The 10,130-nt window shown below is 45.2% G+C and overlaps 3 protein-coding genes across 3 annotated transcripts; all 3 read right to left on the bottom strand.

The window, feature by feature from the left end:
* Positions 1-3,429: 3,429 nt before the first annotated feature.
* On the bottom strand, positions 3,430-4,302 carry PtA15_17A123 (uncharacterized protein; the record flags this gene model as incomplete). Its single annotated transcript, XM_053164206.1, has 4 exons — positions 3,430-3,627; positions 3,668-3,935; positions 4,006-4,149; positions 4,220-4,302. The coding sequence occupies 4 exons, from the start codon at positions 4,300-4,302 to the stop codon at positions 3,430-3,432; spliced, it is 693 nt and encodes a 230-aa protein (XP_053028196.1).
* A 21-nt stretch (positions 4,303-4,323) lies between these two features.
* Positions 4,324-4,581, bottom strand: PtA15_17A122 (uncharacterized protein; the record flags this gene model as incomplete). The annotated part of the gene is made up of 1 exon (XM_053164205.1): positions 4,324-4,581. The coding sequence occupies one exon, from the start codon at positions 4,579-4,581 to the stop codon at positions 4,324-4,326; it is 258 nt and encodes an 85-aa protein (XP_053028195.1).
* A 3,468-nt stretch (positions 4,582-8,049) lies between these two features.
* PtA15_17A121 (uncharacterized protein) lies at positions 8,050-8,336 on the bottom strand (the record flags this gene model as incomplete). Its single annotated transcript, XM_053164204.1, has 2 exons — positions 8,050-8,095; positions 8,179-8,336. The coding sequence occupies 2 exons, from the start codon at positions 8,334-8,336 to the stop codon at positions 8,050-8,052; spliced, it is 204 nt and encodes a 67-aa protein (XP_053028194.1).
* Between the last annotated feature and the right edge of the window lie 1,794 nt (positions 8,337-10,130).

The following is a 10,130-nucleotide window of genomic DNA, read 5'->3' as shown; positions in this document are numbered from 1 at the left end:
GAGGAGTGAATTCTTGAAGCCTTCAGGATGAAATCTTGAGGGTCTATAAGATGAAACTTTGAGGATCTTGAGGAATGAGTGAGGATCTTGGGTCTTGAGGTGTGAAGTCTTGAATCTTGAAAATCTTGAAGGGTGAGAATGAATCTGAGACTTGCTGATCTTGCTTGCAGCAGCAGCAAGAATGCTTCTGACCAGCGGTCAACCAAATGGGCCACCACACCGGGAAAGGTGATTGTTTCATGATATTGGTACCAGAATATTCATCCATTTTGACAGATTATTTTGGTATAGCTTTCATGTATGTAAATGCCCAAAAGGAGCTGCTATAGTCTGATTAGCCTTGAAATATTGCCTAATTGGTTTTTTTTTTGGTGTTTCTGCCACTGTATCTCAACCCGCAATGGGAATGATTTCATGATATTGATACCATTATGATAGGAGATGCCGAGAGATTACTTGGGGCCAGCTCTTGACAATCAAAATCACAAAATGTGGCAGCTACAGTCCGATGTGCCTCAAAATATCATCAAAATGGGGTTACCTTGCTGTTTCTGCCACTATATATCTAGTGGGAATGGTGATTATTTCATGATATTGGTACCAGAATATTCATCCATTTCCAAAGATTATTTTTGTATAGCGTTCATGGATTGAAATGTCCAAAAGGAGCTGCTACAGTCTGATTAATCTCAAAAAATTGCCTAATTGGGTATTTTTTGGTGTTTCTGCCACTGTATCTCAACCCGCAATGGGAATGATTTTGTGATATTGATACCTTTATGATAACAGATTTTGAGAGATTGATTTGGGTCAGCCCTTGCCCATGAAAAACCCAAAATGTGGCAGCTACATTCTCATGGGTCTCAAGATATCACCAAATTGGGCTTTTCTTTCTGTTTCTGCCACCATATCTCAACCAGTAATGGTGATCATTTCATGATAATGGTACCAGAATATTGATACATGTCCAAAGAATATTTTGGTATAGAGTTCATGGATTGAAATCCCAAAAAGGAGCTGCTATAGTCTAATTAGTCTCAAAATATTGCCTAATTGGTATTTTATGGTGTTTCTGCCACTGTGTCTGAACCGGGGCTAAAATATATACCATTATAAGAAGACATGTTGAGAGATCAATTTGGTTCAGCTCTTGACCATGAAAATCCTAAAAGGAGGCAGCCACAGTCTCATGAGTCTCAAAATATCACCAAATTGGGCTTTTCTTTTTGTGTCTGCCACCATATCTCAACCAGGAATGGTGATTATTTCATGATATTGGTACCATAATATACATCCATTTCAAAAGATTATTTTGGTAAAGCTTTCATGTATGGAAATGCCCAAAAGGAGCTGCTATAGTCTGATTGGTCTCAAAATATCACCTAATTGGGTATCTTTTGGTGTTTCTGCCACTGTATCTCAACCGCAATGCAAATTCTTTCATGATATTGATACAACTAGAGGCCAAGGCGGCTGTGCCGCTGCAGAGCTTAAGAAAACTGGTTGTCTTGCTGCACCGGTATCTAATTGGCGAAACCATCGGAAAATCAATAATACCTCCTGAATCAGCACAATTGATGAAATTTCTTTCCCCATATTACTTGCTTCTTTATGGAAAAATGTATCCAGTTGGCAGTCATTTGCCCAATGAGCCCTCTGCCCGCCCCTTAAATTTCATTCTCTGGTGAAAAAAAATCATTGCCTAGTTTCACAGCTCAAATAATATGCAACATTGAAGAATTACTGAGAGTTTTGGACTGTTTGGGTGTGTAAAACATTGTTCATACATCTTAGCAGTCATTTTCCTTCTAATCCTACAGCATATCACTTATAATTCAATTCTTCTCCTGTTATAAGATAAAAAAAATCATCAATTCTACAGTACTTCACAATACCTTACAATGTGTTTCAGGCTGTGTTTGAAGAAACCAACCTGTAACTGCTGTTGGCAAGGGTATTCTTTTATCCCTCAAGTCTACCATTAGCTGACTATTTTATTTTATATGATTTTATGATATGTTAAAGTCATGGGTAAATGTAACAGACCTGTGTTGTAGAGCGCAATTACCTCCTGCCAAGGGCTGTCATGGGCTTGCTTGGGAAGATCACATGCCCACTGCAGAGAGGGGCTTTGTTGAGTTCAAATCTGCTCATGATGATTCATTGGTTTGGCTCAGGAGTTAAGCAATACAGAAAAATTCAGGGAGAAACTGACTAAAAATATCCAAACTTGGCTGGAAAAAGTGAATTTCTTGTAATTTGAAATGAGCAAAAGTCACATCCAAAGCTCTCAGATTAATTGGCCCGGCCTTTCAATTCCAAGCTCTGGACTCACAAGTGTTGTGAGGGTTTTGAGTAAGCTATTGATACGGTCACCGGTGTTCCCAACCACTGTAGCGAAGGCGTATTTCAAGTCATTGTTGAGGCTCCCAAGTTGGCCGCCTAGAACAGCTGTTTGTGAGGCAAGATTATTTCATATTAGTTCATGGTTTTTGCACTGACAGAGATGAGGGAAGTACCTAGTTGGTTGCAATATGATTCTATGACAAGGGGATGGGCCTTGATTCAGTATACACTCCTTGGGATAAGATGCTCAGATATCCCACTTACTGTCAATATTGGCCCAACTTGCGGTTCTTCTGCTCATGAGAGCATTGAGAGCAATGCCAAAGGCGCTGTAATCACCAAAAATCAAGCTTGGAAAGGAATGAAGCAAAATGAAGGTGGGTTAAGTCCGCCCTGGTGGTTTTGCGCTGTGTCAAGGGTGAAAGCGCTGCGCTTCAAAAAGCGCTGCGCTTCAAAAAGCGCTGCGCTTCAAAAAGCGCTGCGCTTCAAAAAGCGCAGCGCAGCGGTTTTGGTGGCCGCTGCACTGCGCTGAAAGTAGCGGCCCCGCCCGCTGCGCTACCGCTTTTTGGGTCTGGCAAGAAGCAGGGACCCGCTACTTTCAGCGGGAGGGCAGCGGAACCATTGCTGCGCTACCGCTTTTTGAGCTGGCCGCGTAGCGCTCCCCCGCTGCCAGCCGAAAAAGTGCAGCGCAGCGCAAAGTGCAGCTGTTTGGGAGGCCGCTGCGCGGTGCTGAAAGGAGTGGCCCCGCCGGCTGCGCTACCGCTTTTTGGGTTGGGAAAAAAGCGGGACCCCGCTATTTTCAGCGGTAGGGCAGCGGGACTGGCGTTGCGCTACCGCTTTTTGGGCTGACTGCGCAGCGGTTCCCCGCTGCGCTGCGCTAAAAGACCGCTTTTTTGTAGCGCAGCGCAGCGTTTCAGCCTTGGCTGTGTGAGCGGGCTTAAAAATGATCAGCAATATGTTCAGCTCCACAAATATCCTCAACAGCTATGTTGCTCGCGCCATCCAATGCTGAGATTGGCTGGTGCAGAGATAAAGCAAGCGGTTTGATTGCTGGAAAAGGGTAGCAGCACGGTTCAAGACAATTCACTCATTGAGGGGCACAAGGCCGGCGTGTTGGTCAATGAACTGGAAAGCGTGTCTTGGATGGGGCCGGGTCTGGGGAAGCGCGCCGGGCTTCAAGGCCAGTCTGGAGATGCACAAGTCGTAGCAATAGAAGTATGCGCCCGGGTCTGCGAGGATCTTCTGGAGCTGTACGGGCAGGAGCGCTGCCGGATCCGGAGCCTGATGGCGAGGGGTGTGGGAGTCATGAGTGGGAAAAGACGGCCTGGAGAAGTGGGTGTTGGAGGCCGTCGTTGTCCCCAATCAGGCTCTCCTCTTTGCCCTTGAGATCCTTGATTATGCACATCTTCCAGATACAGGTTTCGAGCAAGCTGGGCAGCGGTGACGTCAACTTATTGTTGACTGGGACAAGCGTCCTGGCGGGCAGGGCAAAGTAAAAGACGCCCCGGGACTGCAAGAACCATTGGAACTGGCGGTTGTCCGCCGTCATCATCATGTTCGGGACAAAGAAGGTGGCAACAAGAGGGGGGCTTGAGCCAGGGATTTCTGTTCAGGAACAGCTTGCAATCAACAAGTTGGAGGATTGAGGCGGGCAGGAACTCAAGCCGGTTGTACGCCAGCTTGAGGACCCTCAAGATCTGCAGATTGCCAATCTCGGACGGCAGTTTGGTGAGCTGGTTCGAGCGGAGACTGAGATTCTGCAGGCCTTGGAAATAGCAGATCCGGCCGAGCTGGGCAAACGCGCTCGAGGTCAGCTATCATAACCCCGGATGGAAATAGAGACGTGCAAAAGAAGAAGCAAGGAGACACTGACTCAAGATCAAGACACATATTGCCGCGGTTGACCACCCGCAAGAAGGCGGATAAGAAGCGAAGGTGGCTGTCCGCGCTCAGCATGGTCTCAGTCTTGTCCTTGTGTCAAACACAATGAATGGTGTGAGTCAGGTCTTCAGATTGGGTTTGCTTGGCGGTAAGCGTGTCCAAGCTCCTCGGGGGAGAAAAGAAGATCCCGCCTCGACAAGGTGGGGTGGAGAATGGAGCAGCAAAGGGGTCCGGTTGCGTCATCTCCATCCCAAACCGACTGTTGTTTTCTTCTGGATCACCTTCTTCTTCTTGGGTATCTCTGATCATGGTATTGTCCACCTCGACCGCCAGCCTCTTTGAAGTTGACGGCATTAATGGTGTTGAAGAGGAGGTAATTGAGAGCAAAGCAAGGAGCAGGCTCTTGGGATTGCTGAGCATTTGTTTGCGCACTCCTCTGTCCCTTTCGCAGGCAAGAGAGGGAGAATAGTCGTTGGTGCGAGAGCCCTTGCAACACAGATGTAGCTAATGCCTTGCGGGTCAAATACAGTGGTGGCGTGGCGGAGGATTTTTTGTCAAGGATACATGCAGTAGGATTCAAGGGGAAGGCTTGAGGCAAGCTTGGCACTGCTGGTTGATGGTGTATAAAAGGGGGGGTGCTCTTGTGTTTGGATAATCCCCCAGGCGTCCTCTGCCACTGTACTTCCAGTGTGCAGTTTGTCCTCACCCCCTCCGCTGTTGCACTTGTGCAGTTTGAGGGGTCAAACTTGTTGGCCCCCCTTTGCATAATGCCTTAAATGCGGCGCGCTGAGGGTCATCCTCTCACCGTTTTTTAACCCTGCTAGACAGGGATGGACGGTGTGCCACGGTGCATCAGCTTGCTGATGTTAAGTGGCTGGTTGCAGGTTGTTGTAAAATTGTGTTTTTTTTTTTTGTTGATTTTGGCATTTGTAGAGGGAAAACCCTTCATGTCTTTTGCTGGAAGTTGTAGAGGGGAAACCCTGCAATTTTTTGTGATTTTTGGAGATTTATAGGGGAAAACCTTGAAGTTTTGTTTTGTGATTCAGAGGCTTTAATAAACTTGGATTACCAGAGGCCAAGGCGGCTTTGCCGCTGCAAATTGGGGGTGAAATGTGCAATAATAGGAAGAAGCAAAATAAAGTGAACCAAATCCATGAGCACAGTTTCAAGTGTTTTTATGCCCCTCACATCCACTTTTGTGAGTTTTTGTTGAAGTTGTTTTTGTTGAAGTTTTTTCTGAAACACCAAGTGTCAAAGGCACATGCAAGCCACATTGCACTGCATCCTCTGGTCAGCATGATTTGTTTTGGCCAACAACTTTCTTGAAAACCAATCTGCAAAATTAGATGTACATCTGCACAAGAGGAATTACAGCACATTTTTGCGCTTCTGTTATGTTTTCTAAGGCATGGTCCAACTGCCTCCATAGTAATACCCAGCACTGCAACGAAAACTCTAGAAACTGCTTGCAGTTGAGATGCAAGAGCTCAAGGCAAGCTGTGCCTCATGCAAGAATCAAGCACTGGTTGACTCAATTTCCATGCACATTGCATAATTTACGCAAGAGGGAGTCTAAGGTACAAAAAACTGAGTACAGGCTCCAAAATACGGAGTTGATACCTGTGCAAATTCTCCTTTCATGTGAAAATTCCCCTTTCATGTGCACATACCCCTTTCATGTGCACATACCCCTTTCATGTGCATATATCCCTTTTGTATGTATTGACCCCTTTCATAATGTGTACATGTGCACATACCCCTATCATGTGCGTGTATCCCTTTCATATGTGTGTATCCCTTTCATGTGCGTGTATCCCTATCATGTGCTTGTATCCCTTTCATGTGCGTGTATCCCTTTCACAATGTGTACATACCCCTTTCATCATGCTTTCATGACCCTTTCATGTTTACATGTCCCCTTTGAGTTTCTTACATCCTTTTCAACCCTTTCATCATTCAGGTTTACAAACCACTTTGATGTTTACATATCCCTTTCATGTGCAAATACCCCTCACTGCACATACCCCTTTCATGCATACATACCCCTTTCATGAATACATACCCCTTTCATGCATACATCCCCCTTTCATCATGTGTACATATCCCTTCTATGTGTTAATGCATCTTTTCAAATTCCCCTTTCATGTGTACATATTCCTTTCATATGTACATATCCCTTTCATGTGTACATACCCTTTTTATGTTATTCTGGCTGAATTCAATGGCACATGGAGTGTTTTCTAAAATAAAATAAAAGGGTGCTCAGGGGGATGCTCATTTACAAGGTTGAACATTTGTCTCAGCCTACTGCATGAGCTCTACAGCATGTTAAGCATTGAGATGCTGAACAAGACCAGCATGGAATTTGGGTGCTTGACTCCAGCTTGAGCTGAGGCTTGATTCAAGCTTGCTGCATCTTCTAGAGTTTTTCTTGCAGTGCAGGGCCCAATTCACCACACAACAAGCCATTTTGATACAATCTGTTCTCATCAAATGATTTTTTGTGCATTCTTTCTTGACACATTGGTACTCCAAGTCACACATCATATGTAACTAATAAGGGATGAGATAGGATAAATTGTAATTCAATTCAACTCAAAAAAAATTGCTTGATGGAAAACAACAAGATTGCAAACAATTAGATCAATGAGGATGTTTACTAACCTGCTTGTTACTCAAGATATTTACCAATGAAAGCAGCCTTTTGATAATCCAGATATTGATGAATGTACAAATGTTTTTCTCTTAATTCCTTTTGAGAAACAGACAGCTGACTCTATTTGTGGCCATCACACCACAGGCATCAATCTCATATCAAAAGAGTTCTATTTTTAGTGAATCTTATTGTCTTTATTAATTTCAAACAAACTTGGTTTGACAGATATGGTTCAGGATATTGTGGATCACAAGTTCAACATGTTTACCCATGATTTCATTGAAGAGCTCAAGGATACAGCTGCAGTCAGCATTTTCAATTTTTGTCATTGTTGGTTGTCCATTTGAGGAATGTTGTGGACTTGGTGGGCCTGTTTCTGGGGATCAGGGGGATGACAAAGCCGGTGCACTGATGGCTGACCATCTCATGTGGTCTGCTGGAGTTGATGGCAACAATGGAAAGCCAACAGGACATGGCCTCTTGGAGTCCAATGAAAAGATGCTTATTGGAGGCGGCTGCTGAGAAGCTGGGTTGAGCGCTTGCGCGAGCATCAGCTCATGCTCATGGGATAAGCTCAGTAGGAACAGCACCTCCGGCGCATTCCGCATGTTTGATTGCTCCGCTGAGAGTTTCAGGTGGACTGGAATTCGGGCTGCTCACCTGAAGCCCTCTGAGTACTGGTGTTGTAGAATGCAAGGCTCAGCCCAGGACCTTTCAAGTCAGAAAGATCAAGCAGCAGCCCGGTTTAGTAGGGTTTAGTCTCTCTCTCTGTCTGTCGGAGCAAGCAGGGAGGACAGATATTGGGCAGCTTGCCTTCCTGTACTGCTTTCAAAGCATTGTTGTCAGCAGGTTCTGCTTTGCCCGGTGCCACTCGAGGATTGCTAGCAATTTTTGCTCTTAGATTAGGACCAACTGTGACGACCACAAGCGGCGCATTGGCGCTGGCGGCCTTCAGGTTGTTTACCAGCGGGAACACCTGGCCCAAACAGGAGCGATCGGGTTTGCCACATCTTGGCCCTGTCAATCCCACAGCTTCAGTCGGCCGGAGACGGGTCAGACGCAGTTAAATGCCGCCGGGCTTACCATGATGTCCTTGGCTACGTGCCAACAACCTGGCTCAAATAACGCAAACTCCCGGCGTTGTTTGCCCCCGGAACAATCCCTGGTCATTGGACAAGAGCCGCACCAATGTTGGCAACAATAGCTCCATACCTGGGGAACATCATAAGAAAAAAAGATTGTAAGTGTGTTGGTGGACGTAAGTGGGAGAGAGGGAGAGCGTAGGAGGGACAAACAGGTTGGGCATGACCATGACGTCGAACTGTTGGGGTTTAGCGACGAATTGCATGGAGGCATTTTTGACAATCATGTCACTGAAATTGATTCCGGAGCGCTCGTATTCCTTGGCGACTTGACGACAAGTCTCGAGGAAGAGGCCGTCAGCGAGCTTCATAATGTTAGCCTTGTGGACACAGGTGACGTGTTTGCAGTGGTTCTTGAGGGCAAAGTCAAAGGCAAAGCGGGTGATCCGCTTGCACTTCTTCCCGGTGATGATCTTTAACGACTCAACTACGTCTGGGACCAATGATTGCTCTAGCCTGGAATACTTGCCCTCCGTTCCTACTCACCATCTGATTCATTGCCTGGATTGAGCCTATCTTTGTTCATCCACACAAAACATGCTCCATCTTTATTGACAGTGATCACCCGGGGCTCATTGGTTGGGTCTGTGAGGTTGCCAATGAGCCAGTTTTTAAGGACGGTATTGTTGTGGCCAGTAGCCCTTGACCAGATTGGAAATTTACATCCTCACCTTGTCTAGACGGTTGTCAGGAGATAATTTGAGCGAGGCAACCAGGATAGTGAGACGGTATCATCATAGTGCCCAGTATAAGTTTGATGCGAGGGTTTTGGTTGGGTGGAACTGGGTGGCGTGGCGTTGGCAAGGATACGGTGGCCATGCCGCTGGATGCTGCTAGAGTCACAACTCATCGCCTGGCGCCTATGGATGGGCTGAGCTTGAATATTTAAGGAGGGAGGGGCTGGTGTCTATTGTCCCCCCAGGGGATCTGGTTTCCTTCGCCCTCTCCCTGGAAGCCCCCTAGTTGCTTGATTAGGCCCCTCCTTGACAGCTCTTTCACAGATTTTCTCACAACTGGCCCTTTTTTGCTTGTTGCTCTGGCACAGCTGGAGGTTCATCCATAGGGCCTTTGGGTCTTTGGGGATATTTTCAACTGCTGTGTGTATTGTCTAAATTGTGTGCTCTTCTTTTGGGTTATTTTTAAATTAGAAATATGCCAAAAGTTTCCACGTTTGTGTGGATTTAAGAAACTCGGATGATAGGACATGTTGAGAGATTAATTTGGGTCAGCTCTTGACCATGAAAATCCCAAAATGAGGGAGTTACAGTGTCATGAGTCTCAAAATATTACCAAATTGGGGTTTTCTTTCTGTTTCTGCCACCATATCTCAACCAGGAATGGTGATTATTTCATGAAAATAGTACCAGAATACTCATCCATTTCCAGAAATTATTTTGGCATAGCTTTCATGTATGGAAATGCCCAAAAGGAGCTGCTATAGTCTGATTAGTCTCAAAATATCACCTAATTGGATATACTTTGGTGTTTCTGCCACTGTATCTCAACCCGCAATGGGAATGATTTCTTGATATTGATACCATTATAATAATAAATGTTGAGGGATTAAATTGGGTCAGCTCTTGCCCATGAAAAACCTAAATTTTGACAGCTACAGTCTCATGGGTCTCAAAATATCACCAAATTGGGGGTTTCTTTGTGTTTCTGCCACTGTATGTCAACCGGGAATGGTGATTATTTCATGATATTGGGACCAGAATATTCATGCATTTCCAAAGATTATTTTGGTATAGGTTTCATGTATGGAAATGCCCAAAAGGAGCTGCTATAGGCTGATTAGTCTCAAGATATTGCCTAATTGGGTATTCTGTGGTGTTTCTGCCACTGTATCTGAACCAAGGCTAACATTTTTTTCATGATATTGATACCATTATAATAGGAAATATTGAGAGATCAATTTGGGTCATTTCTTGACCATGAAATTCCCACAATGAGGCAGCTACAGTCTCATGGGTCTCAAAATACCACCAAATTGGGGTTTACTTTGTGTTTCTGCCACTATATCTCAACAGGGAATGGTGATTATTTCATGATATTGGGCCCAGAATATTCATCCATTTCCAAAGATTATCTTGGTATAGCTTTCA

The sequence above is a fragment of the Puccinia triticina genome, chromosome 17A (genome assembly GCF_026914185.1).
Source record: "Puccinia triticina chromosome 17A, complete sequence".
In the NCBI taxonomy this organism is placed as follows: Eukaryota; Fungi; Basidiomycota; class Pucciniomycetes; order Pucciniales; family Pucciniaceae; genus Puccinia; species Puccinia triticina.
This window is presented reverse-complemented; position numbering and strand designations above follow the sequence as displayed.